The sequence below is a fragment of the Monopterus albus genome, unplaced genomic scaffold, assembly GCF_001952655.1.
Source record: "Monopterus albus unplaced genomic scaffold, M_albus_1.0 scaffold133.1, whole genome shotgun sequence".
NCBI lineage: Eukaryota > Metazoa > Chordata > Actinopteri > Synbranchiformes > Synbranchidae > Monopterus > Monopterus albus.
In genome coordinates this window covers 1,294,974-1,314,803 of record NW_018128013.1, presented here as the reverse complement: position 1 = coordinate 1,314,803, position 19,830 = coordinate 1,294,974, and the positions used below count along the sequence as shown (strand labels likewise).

Genomic DNA, 19,830 nt, shown 5'->3' with positions numbered 1-19,830 from the left:
TCAGTACTGTAGTTTATGGCTTTCAGTTGAATCCTGGTTATTGTGTGACAGAGGTGATGTTATAACTGTAACTCACTCAAAACTTAGATTATGGAACAGAAAAGCCCCTTTTCCCTCTGCACATAGAGCAAAATGGAGGAAGTTCTTATTCTGAAAGCCTAGCTCAGGCTACAGTAGAAATGTTCCTGTACCAAACTGCAGCAGGTTAAACAGCTCATAGGACAAATGAAGAAATCCTTCCTCTGGTCAGTCCTTCCTAACTGCGCTGGGACAATATTGTGCTTACTAGTTAAGACTTTCAGAGTTTTTAAACTGTTGCTCCACATTTCCCAGTTGTAGAAATACTGCTTTGACAGTTAACCTGTAACTCCATTCATAAACATAATGCACTTTTAAGAATTTTTCAGATTAAATATCAAGACAGGAATGGGCTCAGTCAGTATTCGGGTTCAGCACATTATTTTTCTTTTATTCATGATATAAAAAGAAGCAATGTGGAATCAGTTTAAGTACAAAAAAGACAATGAACAGAGATGTTCAGAATAAATGCAATCCCAGCATGCACTGGGCACAGGGCAGGGAAGCACCCTGCACAGTTAGCAGTCTCTGACAGTTGAGGGACAATCTTTTGTATTTCCTCAGTAGAGGTTTCAGAAGGGAGGCAGGAGGAAGAGGAGCAGTGAGTGAGCCAGCAGAGGCATCAGAAGGAGTGGGAAGCCGTGTCTGTTTTCTGCACGACTGGCAGACAGACAGTCTGAGGTGCCAGCACCTCCCTGCTTGAATGCCAGCACTTCTAAATGCCAGATGTGCAACTGAAAATAGTGAATGCAGGAACAAAGAAGAACTGCATCAGGAAGATGCTCAGCTCCAGTACAAAAATAAACGGGGATCATGTCCAAAAATAGAAAGAGAAGAGGCCTGTCTGTCATCAGCTCTGGTGACAGACTTGAAACTACCGTCTGTTTACAGGTGCTGTCTGTTGGGTCTTGGATGATCAGACAGTCTTCCTAGCAGTCAGAACTCGGACTATAGAGCCCACACCTCCCACTGCCAAAACCTGAGGACACACACACAGGGTGAAAATCACATTCAATGTACTGTAACGGGCAATGGGGAAAACATTTTTATGTACAGATGACATTCCATGACATGGAATGTTCAAGTAAATAAACATTTTTTTAAGAACTGACCACAAATATGTAGATGTTGCCTCTGCAGGGTTTAAGTGAATACATGTGCTTCCTGAAAACCCAAGTCCTGTGGATTTCCACATAACCCAGTGTGTACAGCAGCTCTTGCAATTAAAGAACCCAGGTCTCATTAATGTACTGTACTTGTGGACTACAAATAGTAGATAAATATAAAATGGCACTGCAAGACCCACTGTCAGACAGGTTTTATACAAGTCCACTTCACCACATCATCAAAACAAATAGCTTTTTAGGTGTACGGTGGGCCGACAGCTCAGCAGGCAAACAATCATCAACACTTAAGTCAACAACTTCATCTTGCCCTCGGGTTTGCTGACACAGTAGGTAGACCAATATGTTGGTTCATGATCTCACCCAGTTATTTGGAAGTAAAAAAACAAAGGTAAATGTTAAGATTATTACGCAAGCTGCACTTCAGTGATGTTTGTTCAATTTGGAATATCCAGCTCCTCCTCCTCCAACTGCTACAGGCAGTAGAGTGTTAAAACTAAACAGCTATGTTGCTACAATTCAACCATAACGTCTCAATTTGGAATCTGTATTACTTTTAGTATTTCCAGCTACAAACCTTTTCATGCCACTGCAGCAGTACAGCACTGCTGTTGTCAGAAGGTTTCTCAAAGCCTTTGTAGATGTACTTCATCAGCAGGTCCACGTCTGCTCTGTCCAGTGACCCAACAGCTTTCTCTATGTCACTGCTCTTGAAGCTGCTCAGCACTTTGACCACCAGCACCTCTGCTCGCTCCTACAAATGGCGAAGGAAGACAGAAGCTGAATGATTCAGTTTCTCTGCTGCCACAGCCTTTCTGCAGCTGACAGTTTTAAATCATATGACAATTACACTGACTGCAGAACAAACGGTCAGTCCAGGGACACGGGAGACCTGTGGACTTTTCCATAGCATATAGCTGAGTGTGTGTAGCATCCATCCATTTCAAACTCAAAGTATGTTTATTTGCTCAGTAAAAACACACTGCACTTAAAAAACTGAAAACAGAGAAAACTTGTAAGATTAAAAAAACAAACGGGCTTATCATCTCACCAATGCAAGAAATTTAAGGTCATTCTAAAATCTCATGTATACAGTTATAAACACTGCATTGATACAACATGTAAATGAGACGGGAAATGAAGGAGGAAGAAAGCAAGTACATGCCTATAAATACAGTACTGTGCAAACATCTTAGGCCACCATTAGACCTGCTGTTTTAGCAATGTTATGATTACTTCATCAGACAACTAGAAAATATGTGCACAGTATTAAAAATACAAAAATGTCAGGAATGGAAGATCAAAAAAGCTGTCATAACAGTAGAAGTTTTATATTGTGCACATATTTCCTGTATTTTAATAAACAGATATGCTAAAACTGCTAAACTAATGCTGGGCCAAGATTCTTGCACAGTATTGTAGGTATATAAAATATTGACATCATATCAGACATACCTAAAATGTCTACTTGCTGTGGTGAACTGGTAGACATCTTCAAAAGACTTTTTTAAAGTAGACCGGCTCAGCAAATAAGCTCTAAGCCTAATTTTAAAAAGTGGAAGTGAGGAACCTTGTGCAGCAACTGAATCGAGCATTGATGGTTGTTCTAGATTAGATCTTGCGAACTGGTGCAGACATATACTTCTGCTACTATACGTATACATTTCTGAGTTGTGATACTAGCTCAGGCCAATGCATACATTTGTAAATAAAAAGGTAATGCTGTTGTTGCCAGAGGTTGTGACCTGTGTGCACAGTATGAGAGACAAACTCCTTTTACATGCAGCCAGACAATATTCAGCATAGGTAGGGTTGTAATGCAGTTACATGTGCATCAAAGCCACATGCAGTGTTCATGTTACCAAGACAGAACAAAGCCTGTGTTTTGAACAGAGTTAGCTGGCCTCCCTCTTCACTTCTCCCCGCCAGAAAAGCACAGACTTCTAAGGCTAGTTACCGGCTAAAGGCCAGGGCTAAAGCCATGAGCCAGAGGTCCCCAGCTATGGTTCGGGACCAAAGATCTGTGCGGATAACACCAACTTTTAAAAAGTTACGACTAAAAGAAGTTGGGTGCTGCAAGAAGTAAAACCAGAATTAACGCTGATGTGACTTTTGAATGACAGCGACAACTGAGAGAACAAAAGTTTTATGAAGTGAATCTGTATTTCTGCTGGACAGGTAGTTATCAGTTTTATTTTGTTTGGGGGCATTTGTTATTTTCCTGAAATCTCTAGTAGTCAGGCAGCACATGTTGCAGTGTGCCCGTTTTTTATAGAAGTGGCTTTAGAGAGAAGTCAGAACAAATGGGTGGGATTTCATTAGTTGCTACTTTCAAAAATCGAACTTCCTCTTGCTGGTTTCTCCAGGGTCACCAGCTCTGTGACGATGCTGAGCACACTGAATAAAGCTGATTTTTCTTCCTTCCTCTTATTTTCCTGCTCTTCTATCTTTTGCTAATGCAGAGCTATTAAAAGCTGGCTGAGAACGTTTACTTAAACCAGTGCTCAGAGTAATGCTACTGATACAGTATCAAGTGAAAGTAACTTGCATAAATGCTGTGCTGTCTGTGTCAGGCACAAACACCACAGCGATGCCACCACTGTGCCACATTAAATGATTACTACAGAATTTCTGCATATTATGAGACATCCTGCTCATAATATCAAATCATGAACTTCTGGAACAAGTGGAGAGGCTGTTTTCTCTGCCACCACCTTCTGAGAGTGTTGTTGCTACTGACATTTAGCAAAGACATACTGATACCTTGGCCTTCTGGTTCTTGGTGTTGACTGGAGGGTTCTTTAGCACAGCATGAAGAGCTGCATTCATGTTCCCCTTGCAAAGCAGCAGTCAAGGACTACAGAGTTCCACAGGACAGACACACATGTGTATGTTTTGTTCTTTTTTAACCAAACACATAAATAAGTACTGTAAATCTATTTACTACACATTTAGTGCACTAGTACCACAAAATGAGGGGACATTTGTGCTTTGCGTCAAGTGGCTCTGCTCTACAGTGTTACTGTTAATGAAACGCTCCTGTTTTCCTGATATTTTTTTTTTGTATTTGAAGGTTTCTAGGTAAGAGAGGAATTAAGTTGTTGAAGCCCTTTCCAAAGTCATAATACATAATGTTAGGGATCATTAAAAAAGGAAGCAGCAGTTTAGTGTTGAAGCTGGGTGAGGTGGAGCTAACCTGAACTAATCTGATGTGTATTTAACGCCACAGTATATTTTGTGACGTTAAATACACATCATGGTATGTTTTGTAAAACGGAGCGCCAAGTATACGGTAATAGGTTAAAAGCGTTTTGTTACTACTGAGGCAAATTATTCACAAACCTGGTAAAAGTTACAGCCACTGAAAACCAACAAAGATAACGAATTCACACTGACAAAAGGCGAATGGAAAGACGTGTCGCTGAAACACAACTTACTTCGGGAACAAGTTGAAAAGTAAAACAGCTGCGCGCGACCACACCCTCCCGTGAACTGACACCCGGAAACGACTCTTTTGACAGCTACTCGGCGGACAACCACAGCAAACTGCACAAAATATGTGCAACAAATGTCACCCATGTACCGTCTGAGCAAACGCGATATGAACAATTGAACTTAGACATGTTTTGAATGTCACTAAACGTTAGGTCCATATTTCGGCCTTCTTATTTAGCCCTCCGCCAGCTATCTTAAGTTACTTGACATTGGTACCGACTGATATCAGTGAGCCTTGGTTTGCGACCTGATATCGTTAATACAGAAGCAGTATTAATACAGAATAACTAGTGAAGCTGAAGGATATTGTCGGAGCAGAGCGTCAACTTCTGCTTCGTCCGGACCACCCTGGTTCTCCCCGCCGTCGTCCTCGTCCACAAACTTGTTCTCGTCGTATTCATCTACGTCTACTTTCCTAAACAAGCCTGAAGCTGTATTTTTAGACATATTTGGACACAGTAGTTAAGTTTAATGAAAGGAACGCGGCTTTATGGACAAGAGAAATTTACAGCTGCACTGTTAAATTAACAGCCCTACCGCTTCCGTACTTCAGTTTATTTTTCTTCTTCTTTGGTTGTATTGACCGTTGGTACACCGGGGTACAGTTGTCTTACCGCCACCTATTGGACTGGAACTCAGGATAAAATACTGTTTTAGTACTGATCGTTTCCCCTACCAGGTAACTTGAACATCGTGGAGCTACAATGAATGCAGACCACACACAAACGTTAATTTATTCGCTCCAGAAGCTTAAAGCTGATGAGCAAAATTCTGCATATTTCTTTAGACTTTAGACTCGCACTAAGGGAATACCTCTACTCAGCAGCTCTTTGACAATAATAACATTATTAAAGACCCAAAAGAAACAGCTGCTCACTGTTATGCATTCTTTAAGAAACTATATGGCTCTAGTTTTAATGAAGATGCATGCAACGCGTTTTTGTCTCGCTTTAAGTCACTAAGCTTACCTGACAAAGAGTACTGTGTCAAAGCCCTGTCTTTAAAGGAAGTTGTAGCGCACCTTAAAAAAAATCTCCTGCAGCTGACGGCATCTCGTCTGAGTTTTATAAGATGTTCTCAGATATTCTTGTTTCTTTTTGGCTTAAGTTTTTTGTGAAAGTATTGACAATCGCGTCTTGGTGCAAAATATGGGAAATGAGATACAGTAATATAAATGGTATTAATCACGCAGTAAGCAATTATGACCACTAGAGGGCACAAACACACAACAAACAAAACCATCGTACCAAGCAAACCCTCACATTACAAGGTTATCAGAGTCACTGTGTTCATGTCAGAAACATCGACGCTTCAGCTTTAAATACTGGGGACAGCAAGAGCGATCATTTACAGTGATCAACATTATAAAATCAAATCATCTTTTGAACAGCCAGTGATGATTTCTGCAGTCCATAATGCCTGAGTGTTGCTGCAAACAAATTAAAATCTGTGGAAAAGAAGGCAAGACCTGCAGTGCTGTTTGTTATACTGTCTATGTGCTGCTGTCTGGGTCTGCTTTACATTAATTCATGGTGTCACATGTGGGTTGAGCCTATATGTAACATTACATATATTCATTACTTAAATTTGATCAACTTCAGCACAGTACAAACATCATTTTAGAACACAAAACCCATACTTACAGCATTTAACCTAACACTCAGCTGTTAAAGGACACAACAAGGACATTTGCTGGAGACATGAGTCAGCAGGCTGAGGTTCTCCACTACCACATGCCGTACAGCTTGTAATAAATGCCACAGCAGTTGTATAACTGCTGCCCAAGCTTTCATTTTTGTTTGACAGTCCTAACCACTTCTGTATATCCTCCTGTTCACACTCATTCTTCCCTCCTTTCACCGATTCATATCCTCTCAAAGCCTCATAATTGTAGTGTTATTGTTGAATTATTAGAAATGTGAATCTCCTCATATCATCCTGTTACAACATTTCACACTCTGCTCTACTGTTACTAGTTTAATTGCCTTAGATTAGATTGGTTAGATATCCATGATGTTTTGTTCTGCTGCATCTGTCATTTGCTATTTAATAGATTGGTCTTGTTTTGGTAACAAGAGTTGACACTTCCTTCATGGCAGAGAGTGCTGAGACTCATAGGTATGCTTTTTGTCAAGTGCATATGATATTCTAAAGTAATAGAACTATTTGCTTGTCATGTCATCCTCCACAGTGTCACTGTTCTGTCACTTGCACCAGTAGCTGACATGACTGTGCAAGTGAGGTCATAGATGTGTCAGTGCTCAATCAGACCAGACTGTTGTGAATGTGGAGAGGATTTGAAGAGAACATACATTTAAAGATACTGTTCAGCTGTGCATTGTTAGTTTCATGAGTGTGCCATGTGTTTTCACTCTTCACCTCTGGGCGTACCTAAGGGGAAAGCAACCTCGGGCACCTCCTCCTCCTCCTCCTTCTGGCATGTCTGCTGCTCTCAAACAACATTCTATGCATTTCATCCACATGTGTTTCTTGGTTCCTCTTTCCCATAACTGCCAGGTCGACATGTGGTGAAATACTTCGGTTGGCGTGCAAATTTACTGCATGTCAGCAAGCGAACATCACAATAGAAAAACTTTTGATGTGGCCCAGCCTAGCTCTCTGTCTCTGTGGTGAGGAAGAGAAATTCTCACTCAAACGCAGAAAAGAAAATGAAAGTAATGAATGCAGCTGTATACAAACACATATATACATATATCTCTAAGGCCTCAGGTATGGACAGTAAGTTGTATTTCTTAGGTACTCCTTTCTTCATCACGCCTTTCTGCAATTCTGATAGCTGGCTAACTTCTCTCCGTGCTGCCTTGATCTTGGTCTCCAACCTCCTTCTCCATGGAGGCCTTTGTTGAACTTATAGCCAAGCATCTGAAAGATCACGGTTGCTGTGGTGTATATGAGCTTGTTGGTCTCAGTGATGGTCGTAGTAGGGATTGTTCTTAGTGCTGCATTCACATCATCTAGTAGACTTTCAGAAGGCACTTCACTTAGTATTGGTAACCGGCCACGGGAGTTCCAGGTGTCCATCTTGCTCATGATCTTCAGTCTCAGGTCAGCAGCCCTTGAATCAAGCTCATCCAGGCCTGTTATTGGGGCTTGGTACCCAGTATCCAATTGTAGGGGTGATGATGATATCTCCCTCCTGACCTGTTGTCCTGGCTCCCCCTTGCTGGAGCATTCGTGTTGTACCTTGTTGATCTCTAGTTGTGATAGCAGGTGCTTCTTGCGGATGTTATATACTGTATATATATATGTAAAACAAAACCTTGCTGTGTGTGGAGTCTGACTCTATGGACAGGCCTAGTGACTACACCCTGTGGACACAGCTACTCACCAGTGTATCAACATCTGCCCCGTCTACCAAGGCCTTTATACCGAGGTCTGTCCTGATGTCTCATATTTGCTGTAGTAGAAAGCATCAAAGTATATTTGGTGAAGTACCATACTTAAGTACAATTTTGAGGGAGTTTATACTTTTGCTCCACTACATTTACATGACAGCTGTGTATAATAAATGAATGATGACATAAGTTGATATAACTTTTTGATCTCTGAGGGAACATCACAAACTACTCGAGGTCTGTCCTGATGTCTCATATTTGCTGTAGTAGAAAGCATCAAAGTATATTTGGTGAAGTACCATATTTAAGTACAATTTTGAGGGAGTTTATACTTTTGCTCCACTACATTTACATGACAGCTGTGTATAATAAATGAATGATGACATAAGTTGATATAACTTTTTGATCTCTGAGGGAACATCACAAACTACTCAACTGTATATAGTTAATAAAATGAGCTCCACCTACAGTATACCTGCTGCAACACCAAAGTGATAAACACAATGGATTCATAATTAAAACCTAACAATACACATTATTAAAAAAAAAAAAAAATCATTCCGCATGTGTATTTTTACTTATGTAATATTCTGAATGGCCGCTAGGCGCTCAGGGAGTGAAGTTAGCTTCTGTATTTTTACTTATGTAATATTCTGAATGCAGGATTTGTGACGGTATTTCTGCACTGTGGTACTGCTGCTTAAGTAAAAGTGCTGAGTACTTCATGTACCATTGCTTATTTGCAGACTGGTCTGCAAAGTGAGGAAGGCAGGACATCAGGTTAGTGTACATGATCAGCAGCAGATCAGACTGGAGATGAAAAATGCCCACACTGAAGCCACACACACTGGGTCACAGGCTTTCTTCACTATTAAATCCCCTTGCTGTCCTGTCTCAGTAAGTCCACACACCCATCACCAGCCTCGACAGTGCTTTGAGGATGCGACAGTGACTGTGTCCATAGTCAAATATAAATGACAGGAAACTCTTAGTGAGAAACTGGCACAAACAGGCTGAAGCAGATGTTTCACTAACTAAAAATGTTTTATTGATTCAGATTAAGCACAGCTGTCTTTTTTCGAAGAGAAACAAACGAGCAGATTAAATCTCGTCAGATTTTGGTCACAGTGTTCTTGTCATCCAGACAACTCTGCTGCCGCTGGGAGCTCGAGGCAGTTATGCTGTTGATGGTGAGCTCACGGCAGAGAAGACAGCAGCGGTGATGCTGGATTTGTTGGCTGGGTGAGCTCTGAGTTCCTCAGAGCTTTCCGCTGTTGTTGTGGTGTTCTGAAACTGCTGCTTCTACAGGTACATCTCAATAAATCAGAATATCGTGGAAAAGTCAATTTATTTCAGTAATTCAACTCAAATAGTGAAACTCGTGTACTATATAAATTCAGTACACACAGACTGAAGTAGTTTAAGCTGTTGGGTCTTTTAATTGTGATGATTTTGCTCACATTTTACAAAAACCCACCAAATCACTATCTCAATAAATTAGAATACCTCATAAGACCTATAACTTAACATTTTTAGTGAATTGCTGGCCTTCTGGAAAGTATGTTCATTTACTGTATATGTACTCAATACTTGGTAGGGGCTCCTTTTGCTTTAATTACTGCCTCAGTTTAGCATGGCATGAAGGTGGGTGATCAGTCTGTTGCACTGCTGAGGTGGTATGGAAGCCCAGGTTTCTTTGACAGTGGCCTTCAGCTCATCTGCATATTTTGGTCTCTCCTTTCTCATTTTCCTCTTGACAATACCCCATAGAGAATCTATGGGGTTCAGGTCTGGTGAGTTTGCCGCCCAGTCAAGCACACCAACACCATGGTCATTTAACCAACTTTTGGTGTTTTTGGCAGTGTGGGCAGGTGCCAAATCCTGCTGGAAAATGAAATCAGCATCTTTAAAAAGCTGGTCAGCAGAAGGAAGCATGAAGTGCTCTAAAATTTCTTGGTAAATGGGTGCAGTAATTTGGTTTTCAAAAAACACAGTGGACCAACACCAGCAGATGACATTGCACCCCAAACCATCATAACTTTTGATTATTGAGACAAAGCTATGAAGAAAAGCTAATAATAAAGGCAGTAGAACTAATAGTTATACCTTACAGTGATGCCAGTTTACAAATCATTCTAGTACTTTATTTTAATTTGCAGATTCTTCTTGGTGCTTCTACTTACTCTTGCTCATTTGATCTGGGATCTGTTTAGCGATGTACGAAGAACTTATAACAAGTTTAATATCAGGAAGTTAAAAAAGATACATAAGAGACTCACCTCTTGGATGTTTCTTTCTGTGGTATTTCACACCAGCAGCAACAACAGCACCAAGAGCACCAAGAACACGACCAACAACATCACCTGCAAAAGTAACAAAAAAAACAAACAAACAAAAAAAATAGACACTATTTTCCAAATTCCTTAATATCTGGAATTACAGGTGAAGCTCAATAAATTAGAATATTGTGGAAAAGTCCATTTATTTCGGTAATTCAACTCAAATAGTGAAACTCGTGTATTATATAAATTCAGTACACACAGACTGAAGTAGTTTAAGGTGTTTTGAGTTGACTAGCTGAGTGGCATGTCACCATATTCTAATTTATTGAGATAGTGATTTGGTGGGTTTTTGTTAAATGTGAGCAAAATCATCACAATTAAAAGGCCCAACGGCTTAAACTACTTCAGTCTCTGTGTACTGAATTTATATAATACACAAGTTTCCCTATTTGAGTTGAATTACTGAAATAAATGGACTTTTCCACGATATTCTAATTTATTGAGATGTACCTGTACTTTCTGCATTTGCCTGTAATGTAATGTGATGAACTGCATCTCATGGACGCAAAGCTGAGGACGTAAAAGACTCTCAAAGATGTGCACAAGTAGTTAAGACCAAGTGTATCGGTGGTGTTAGCGACAGTACATCTGCATTACGTAATTCAGTGGTTCTATATGCACTTACTTTCTTAATGTATAGGATGTTTAATCTCTGAAGGCATTTATAATCTTCCATTTAGTTCAGATCTTTATTGTCCTAACGAGGATATTCTGTTTGCAGTAAGGCAGCATAAAAACATAAAATGAGAAACAAACAATAAAAACAAAACAGAACAAGTTAAGACATTTGAAGTGCTGGCACTGTGCTAGGCATACAACTGAAATAGACACAAAAAACAGAGAAAACAGCAAAGAATAAAGATGAAAAATAAAGGGCTAAAATGGGTGAGGAACCAACTAGGAGTACTTACTTCAAATGGGCTCAATAAAATCTTGAACCAATGACACTTTTTTGCAAACCTGCATCTCTAATCAGAGGCAAAGGTGTCAAAAGGTCTGTTCCCAGGGGGGTATTCTTCATACATCACTAAACAGATCTGAGATCAGTGACTAATGCTCAAACATATCCTGGATACTTTGGTTCCTTGCTCTCCACCTGAGTTGTGGATTAGAAAAGATTAAACAGGCTTCAGAGCAATTATTGCCTTTGATTTTAAATACAGGAAGAAGGCAAACTATGAAAACTCAGAGGGAGTGTTACAGAGCCAGGCACACTTTTAGAACAACCATATATAAGAAAGTGCTGCTTGTGAGAAAACTCAGTGCAGTGCACACTGTGTGGTGAGAAGAGCACGACTCCTCTTTGTAATAATATGAGGTGCAAACAGTCCTCTTCAGTAAATTATTCCCTTTTGACTGAAACGGTATCATTTGATTAAGAACGGGCTGGGACGGGCCAAAGGGTCCTGCAGATCTCTTAATACACTGTCAGTGGGTCGCTCATGTAAGAACAGCACATCCCTAGTTTGGACTTTCTGTTCCAACCTGTTTGAGTTTGTTTAAATTGAATAAACCTGCTCCAGAGTCGGCTCAGACTTTCAAAGAACTAACAGGTCTGGGATCATGTGAAATCAACAAAATGATGTGGCTAACCTGTTAATCTACGTACAAAGAATACTCCCCGGGTTTACAAATTAACAGGGTCTAGACATTACTGATTTTCTTCCTGATGGGGGAACACATCTCCTACAGTATGTACAGTATAATGCAATAAGCATTAGCTTTTTTCCCCACTTCACAAGTTTTCAGGAAACCAGACTAACAGATGGTAACTCAGAATTAAATCAAAGCTGTAAGTGCTTAGTCAAATTACATCATCAAAAAAGCCAGAATACTGACGGTATATAATCTGTTGCCACAGTATGGATACAAAACAGAAAAAGCTTAAATGCAGCAATGAAAGAGTGGTCAAACAGGAATACAAAAAATTAGTCACGTGCTCATATAAGAACATTTTTCATGTACACAACACTAACGCAAGTGGTAAACAGCCCTGGAGTTTCAGATGCCAAAGTCTTATTTTCACTTTGGGAGAAGAGGTTTTATGGCCTCCTCATTAAAGATCTATGACTAGATGAACAAGTGTTAAGCTCCATCTTAAATCTGACCCTTTCACCAATTAACCATGCAGTGGCTTGTGTGAATACAAAATCTTAGGGTGTCTGGGCTGACAGAAGAAGGCCTGCAGTGGGACAGCGAGCACTGTTCAGGTGAAGATCTTGAATTTCTTGCCATCAAGGGGTGATATCATCAGCCGTGCTGAACCTGGGGAGAGGAGAGGCCTCCACCTGTTCCTCCAGATGACCGTAAAGATTCGGGAAACCAGCAGGATGCATGCCAAAAACAGCAGCACAACTACCAGGCCAAGACAAAAAAAAAAAGTACCAATGGGTGACTGAGTCAGCCACAAGAGTCAACCTCAAGCTTAAACATGGAAATCATTTTAGGGTACGTACAAAGATAACACTATGATTTTTATCCAATTTTCTTATTCTAAATGAAATAAATTTGATTTAAAAATACCTCTGTGTTCATACTGTTTTGATAAAATTGCAGGCAAATAGCACTGACACTTTTCAGTGGATTGTGTGGGTTTGGATTTTATTTGTTTTGCCCTGTCTGACTGTAATTTGTTGACCAGGGCCACAACGGCAGCTTCAGAAAATAATTAGACCCACTCACTTTATTGTTTTGGATTTAATTTTTAAATGGATAAAATAGTCATTTTTGTCCATTAGTCTACATTCAATAACACATAATGGCAAATTGAAAACATGCTTTTTTTTAAAAAGAAATAAAAAAAAAAATTTAAATCAAAACTGAAATTTCTCTTTTATAAAAGCGCTCTGACCCTTGCTGTCAGTGGAGAGTTTCTTGAAGAGAACCTGCTCCAGAGAACCTGAGAGCAACAACCAGAAGCATGCAGACCAGACTGGAGTGGGTTCAGGGCGAGTCTCTGACCATCCCTGAGAAACCAGCCAAAGCCCAGACTTAATCCTATAAAACAACTGTGGAGAGACCTGAAGTTGGAGTTCACAGACATTTCCCATCCAGTCTGACAGAGCTTGGCAGGATCTGCCAGGAAGAATGAGACAGACTGCCCAAAGCTTGCAGAGACTTAGCCAAGAAGACTGACAGCTGGCTGCTGCCAAAGGGCTGCTACCAAGTACTGAATTAAAGGTCTGAGAACTTTTGTAAATGAGAAATTTCAATGTTTGATGTTTAATTTATTTGCAAATAAATCAAAAATAAAAAGCTTTCACTTTGTCATTCAGTGTCACTGAGTGCAGAATAATGGGGAAAATGACAACTGCACCCATTTAAATTTAAATCTACACTGAAAAGCAAAATGTGAAGAGGCCTGAATCCCCTCTAAAGTTACTGGCCAGTACGAATATCAGGTGGAAAGGCGGTAGCTTGTTAAACTCTACTAGAGAGACAGACGTATGGCTGGTGTTTCGTTTTGATTTGTCTTACTCACCCATAAACACAGAATTTGGAGTTGGATCATAGAAGTTAAACTGTTTAAAGAGGATTCCGACCAGAGCCACGATCACCACAGGGTACACGGTCAGGATGTAACGCACCCAGCGGTCCAGCACCCAGTTCTCAAGGATGAACCTACAGACACACAGACACACAGACACACACACACACAAAGCGATTACCAACTAACTGGGCAGTTTATTGGGGTGCAATGCTCTAATAAACTTGATCCCATCTAAAGTTGCTGATGGGAAAATGACACACTGGTGCTGACAGTAGTATTTTGCACCAAAGCTTCCAGCAGCTACTTTACAAAGCCATTTTAGGTCATGATAAATGCACCTGTTGTCAAGAAGTTAACTAAAATCTTATCCACCTTCAGGTATCTCACGGTGAGTGTTCTGCTCTTCGACTTGTGAACGCTCATCATTTCACCTCATCCAATTAGCACTTACCATCCGACCACCTGTGCAAACAGGATGCACAGAGAGGCGGTTGCTGCTGTACTCCTGTCCACACCCCACTGGTGGAGAACCACTGCAAAGTTGATGAGCGAGGCAATGGATGTCCATGTGGCGTAGAGAGCCAAACCATTCTGGACCTAAACATAAACATGTATGAGTGCAAACATATTATACAGCATATGTTATAGGTACTATATACTCTATACAGTAAGTGACAGAGTTTTTAAAAAGGCATTTTCCATTAATCATGTCCTGAATAACGGAAGAGCACATGGTCTCTGAGGAAGCCTCCATCCACACACACACACTCACGCTGCCTTACCAGTATTCGGAGACAGGCCAGGTCTTTGCGATGGTATGTACGTAACCAGAGTCCATAGTAATCAGTGGCAAAGCAACAGTAGAACAATGCACTGTAGTTGGTAATCACTATCAGGATTAATACAACCAGCGTTGCCAGCATCAACCTGCAAGACAGAGAGCGTCTCTGTGTTAACGGTTTTTAATTACAAGCGGGCATTTCAGAGATTCTGGAAGAATCTCTAACTTCCACTGGGATTTAAAACCTAACTAGGGCCTTAATATGGTCAGTGGAGAGACTGTATTTTTAGGGATTCCCAAACAACATACACCAGAGGATATTCAGTACTGTTCACATGATGTTCTGTGTGGTGATCAGTCCTCATCTAGTATGAGAGCAAGCAGCACGTTGAGTTCCACAGCCTGAAGTGGTTCCTTTCACACTAATTTAATCACCTCAAGACTTTATTTTAATGAGTGGCACAAATTAAATATCATCCAAGTAATTATGTTTGCAGATAAATGAATAATATGAATGAATAAAGAATAACAGATTCTGAAAGTCTGACTGATGAAGACAAGTGTCGAAACCTTAGTCTAATCTGTTTGCACCTTTAAAAGCAGCATATTAATCAGTGTGAACTGAATTAATCCTGAAAGTTCTTAGGTACAGTCAAATTCCACTGTGCAACGACAAATTAAACTCCTAGCTTCCCTAGAAATATTTGTATTGACTAACTGAGCACACAATTTATCAGAGTGGATTGTAGAACATGGACAAAATCACGTCGCTTCCTCCACAGAATCTCTTAATGAAATTCCCATTTTACAGTTCTCCTGACAAACTTGCAGAAATTGTTGTATGTTAAAGGGTCAGTTCACCTAAACAAAGAAGACATCCATCACTGAATTTCTGCCTTCTTCAGAATACAACAGAGGTGAATGGAATGTTGTCTGTGGTGCTCATAGGACTGAAATTTTCATTTAAAATTACACCGCAACTCGTCTTTGCTGAACTGGTCTTTTTTATTCTGGAGGGCTGACAGAATCTGCTGTCAACAGTCTTCAAAAGGAGGATTTCTACAGACCAACATGGTTTCATTGTGTCTGGAAAGAGGTTCTGCTTTTTAAATTGACATTACTGTGTTTTCTAAATGTTGTGTTCTAAAACATTACATGCTGTTTAATGCTGTAAGCACCCCACATGAAATTCAGTTAACACACTGTATTAGGATGGTGATAGAAAATTAAAAGATGGGCATCTCAAAACATGCACAAGTTAACCTAAAGGTTTTGCTTAATGCCTTTTGTTATGTATAATTCCCTTTAAAGGAACTTAACATTCATTTTTTAACATATTTTACTTCTTCATACATGGCTTTTAGGCATCAAATCCTAGTTCATCCCTACCTAATGTTAAACACATGTTAATGTTTACTTGTGATTAGAGAGAGTTTTCCCAGCCCTTTATCCCTTTAGTCTGCTCGGCGCCTTCCCTCACCCTCAGCTGCTCTAACTGAAGACCACATATAAAACTTACACTCACATTTTAGTTGCTTTGTTTCCGTATTGTGTTTTTAGACTTTTTTTTTCTGGGCATATAAATAAACTAATATGTAGAAGATGTAAACATACTCTCTGTCCCACAGCAGCAGCCACGCCATGTTCAACACCATGTTGGACAGCCAGCAAAAATAGAAGGAGTAGGGCAGCAGACACTGAGCCCAGGATCTATTAACAGAAAGAGAAGTGTCATCTGCATGTTGTTCTGGGCCGTGAGCCCTATCAGACAGGCTGAATCGTGAGTAAACACTTATGACTATTTTGATGTTAGCTTACCCTCTGAATACATATGATGTGATGTATAGGACCATCAGAGTGAGCCAGGTGTAGATAACCCCCCAGATAGAGAAGGTCCAGCCAGCTGGAGTGATGTCTGTCTCATAGTGGGCCGACACATTGCCAGTAGAGAAATGGAAAGGTCCTGGAAAACAGCAAAGACGTTCAGCCACAAGAGCATTACTGAGGTCCAACACTGATGTTGTCTGGTAAGGCCTGGTTCACTGTTGGCGTTCCACCTCATCCCAGAGGTCAGGGCTCTGTGCAGGCCAGTCAGCTTCTTCCACATGACAGTGGGGAACCATTTGCTTATGGAGCTGGCTTTGTGCTCTGGGCACTGCCTTGTTCCTTGTTAAAACAGGAAAGGGCCAAACACAAACTGCTGCTTCCAAGTTGGAGGCACACTAGTGTATGTAGTCATTACTGTGCTAGTGTATTAGTGTTGTTGTTCCCTGGAGCTCAATGGCCAAAGTGTGTAAAAGCAGCAGTGGAAGAAGTACTCAGATCCTTTCCTTTAAGTTAAAGTAGTAATACTACAGTGCTACTGTATTACAAGTCCTGCATTTAAAATTGCATGTAAATAAAAGTGCATAAGTATTAGTATTAGAAAATACTTGAAGTACCAAAAGTTAAAGTATTCATTCTGCAGAAAGCCATATTTCACTCAAATGTATATTATATTACTGCATTATAATTACTGATGTATCATTATGTTCATCATTTTAAAGTTGCATCTGGTAACGGTGGAGTCCATCACGCAAACAGCAGTAACATTACAGGAGTTTGAACAAAATGCTTTTAGTGTAAATAATTAAAGTAAAAGTTTAAACGTTACACATAGGGAGCAGTTTAAAAAATAGCTTTTTAAATAAGAAAAAAATATTCTTAAAACAATGGGTAAGATTAAGACTTAAAGTAAGAAATCCAAGCACTGAAGGGAGTGGTTAGAAATAAAAACAGCTTTTGATTTAAAAAAAATAAAACTGCGGGTGGAGACAGAGACAGATTTATCCCACCACACCCTGTCCATGGAGGAAGACATCCTGTTTTAAAGAATGAGTGGATTTAACTTTATACAAGGAACAAAAACCATCTTTTTTCTTTTTCCCTGAAAGTTACTGCAGCTTAACAAAACAAAACAGGCCTTTTCCTCTATCTCTAACAACAGTAGCCTGCACAAACAGCTCCATTTACCAACTTTCACACAGCCTGTTTACATGGCCATGGAAAAAACTCCTCATTCTTATGTATAACAGCGGAAAAGACGCGACGTGCCGCCCCCAGTTTCCCTCCCACTAAAACGTTTCGTATCCACCAAAAACACAGTCGTATTAGCAGAAAACTAATCCAATTTGGCTTAACAAGTTATGTCACTTTACAAGCTCTGAGAAAAAAGTAAAACAGTCAGTGTCGGAACAAGAAGAGTGAAGTTAATGGCTGCTCTAACTTAACACAGTGTCTAAATACCCTGTAACTCACCTTTGCCCGCTCCGGCCAAGGCATTAACAATTAAAACGGCCACAAAAACCAGGGCACACAAGATAATCACGACAATTCGGGGCCAAATGTTGTCCTTCATTTTAGCTACTGTGTCTGTGAGTCTGTGAGTCTGTGTGTTGGCCTGAATGTCAGTGACAGGGCGGAGACAGCGAAATGCACGTTGACCGCATGATGCCTTCACGTGCTCTGAGAAACAACTGGGAGCAAACTTTACCAAAAGACAAACAAGATGTAATGTCACCGAAGTCAACCACCTACCAATTAAATTTAAGAACTCACTTCTTATCTCACCAACTATCGCCAAGAAAACAATCTTTCTAAACTGGAAATCTAAAAATTAATTACACATCAACCACTCGACCAACCTTGTCATCGAATACATCACACCAGAGAAAATATCCTCCACCCATATGATGTAAACTTTTCATTAGAGGTCCATTTCTTTATTTATATACATAAACCTTTCCGATATGGGTGTTGTAATTAATGACAATTGATAATAGCAATTGATAAGGCAAGGAAATGATTTTCTTCATTGTCATATGAGGTTTAACGGTTTTAAGTAGATATGCCAAGCATTTGGGGGGGGGGGTCTAATATCCACCTACTGGGCATTAATGGAAAAACACACACCACATCAGATTCAGAATCAATCGTCTTTAATTGCCAGGTATGGGTGAACATACAAGAATCTGACTCCAGTACAGAGGCCCTCAATGTGTTGTAAGGCAACAGGAATATAAAGGAACAATGAAAAAATAAAACAAGTAAAAGTAGAGCAATAAAATGGGAATGAGAGGAGAAGAAAGACAGCTTTTATAAATAAATAAATAAATATTATGGCAGAGGAGCTTTCAGACTGATGTATATATATACATCTTTACACTAACCTTGCTTTGTGTAGCAGCAGATTCTGCCCCTTCTCGTTTTCCCGGATGACTCCATTATGGGATCTGCTCTGTCTACCTGGAACCCCAGTAGTTGTATTGAGCTGTTTGATCTGATGAATTAACATAAAGCTTTCTCTGGATGGATCTGAGAGGAGAGAGAAACGTGAGCATATAGCAGCTCCCAGTGGGGATGACTGCTGTCCCAAGAAGAGACCATGCAAGGGAGCCATATAGAGATTCACATCATCTCCTAAAATGTAATTCCTCTATAACTATAATGTGTGTTTTTCAATTAACAGCTCTACCAATAAGTTAAAATGAAAACTTACACACTTTGTGATTACACCAGACTGCATTAAACATTTGCTGCTCTATGTTTGAATGAAATAAAATAATGAAATGCACATGGGAAAACAATTTAAAACAGCTGCTGTAATAGTCTTCCTTTACTAGATGTTCAAAAAAGTTTGATTCTGTATTGATTTGTCATTTGCAGTTGTAAACTTGCTATTATCTTCTATATAATTCATACATTAATATAAATTCATTCACATATCAGTCTGACAAATTGTTAGCAAACAACAGCCCATTCTATCCATCACACTCCAGATGACTGCCAGTATCGCTCCATGTTTTCTTTTTAGCCTTTAGCTATCAAGCTCCTCTCCTATGGAACCAACTCCCAGTCTCAGTTCAGGAGGCGGACACCCTCTCTACCTTTAAGATTAGACTTAAGACTTTCCTTTTTGATAAAGCTTATAGTTAGGGCTGGATCAAGTGACCCTGAGCCTTCCCTTAGTTATGCTGCTATAGGCCTAGGCTGCTGGGGGGGCCCATGATGTCACCATTGCGCATCATTAACTGTGTGTCCTCTCTCTCTCCCTGTACCTTTCAGCAGGTTGCCCTGGCTCTGGAGCTCCATGTTTCTGACGAGCAGTCACCGGCCACATCAACCT

The 19,830-nt window shown here is 40.1% G+C and overlaps 2 protein-coding genes across 2 annotated transcripts; both read right to left on the bottom strand.

Annotated features, from left to right (window-relative positions):
* Positions 1–442: 442 nt before the first annotated feature.
* Positions 443–5,239, bottom strand: LOC109967655 (actin-related protein 2/3 complex subunit 5-like). The gene is made up of 4 exons (XM_020613391.1): positions 5,005–5,239; positions 3,966–4,038; positions 1,780–1,956; positions 443–1,057 (listed from the first exon to the last, which is right to left on the bottom strand). The coding sequence occupies exons 1-4, from the start codon at positions 5,142–5,144 to the stop codon at positions 995–997; spliced, it is 453 nt and encodes a 150-aa protein (XP_020469047.1). The 5' UTR covers positions 5,145–5,239; the 3' UTR covers positions 443–994.
* A 7,090-nt stretch (positions 5,240–12,329) lies between these two features.
* On the bottom strand, positions 12,330–18,154 carry LOC109967649 (uncharacterized). Its single transcript, XM_020613384.1, has 7 exons — positions 17,964–18,154; positions 16,485–16,629; positions 16,281–16,376; positions 14,668–14,812; positions 14,337–14,482; positions 13,877–14,016; positions 12,330–12,750 (listed from the first exon to the last, which is right to left on the bottom strand). The coding sequence occupies exons 1-7, from the start codon at positions 18,061–18,063 to the stop codon at positions 12,602–12,604; spliced, it is 921 nt and encodes a 306-aa protein (XP_020469040.1). The 5' UTR covers positions 18,064–18,154; the 3' UTR covers positions 12,330–12,601.
* Positions 18,155–19,830: the final 1,676 nt, after the last annotated feature.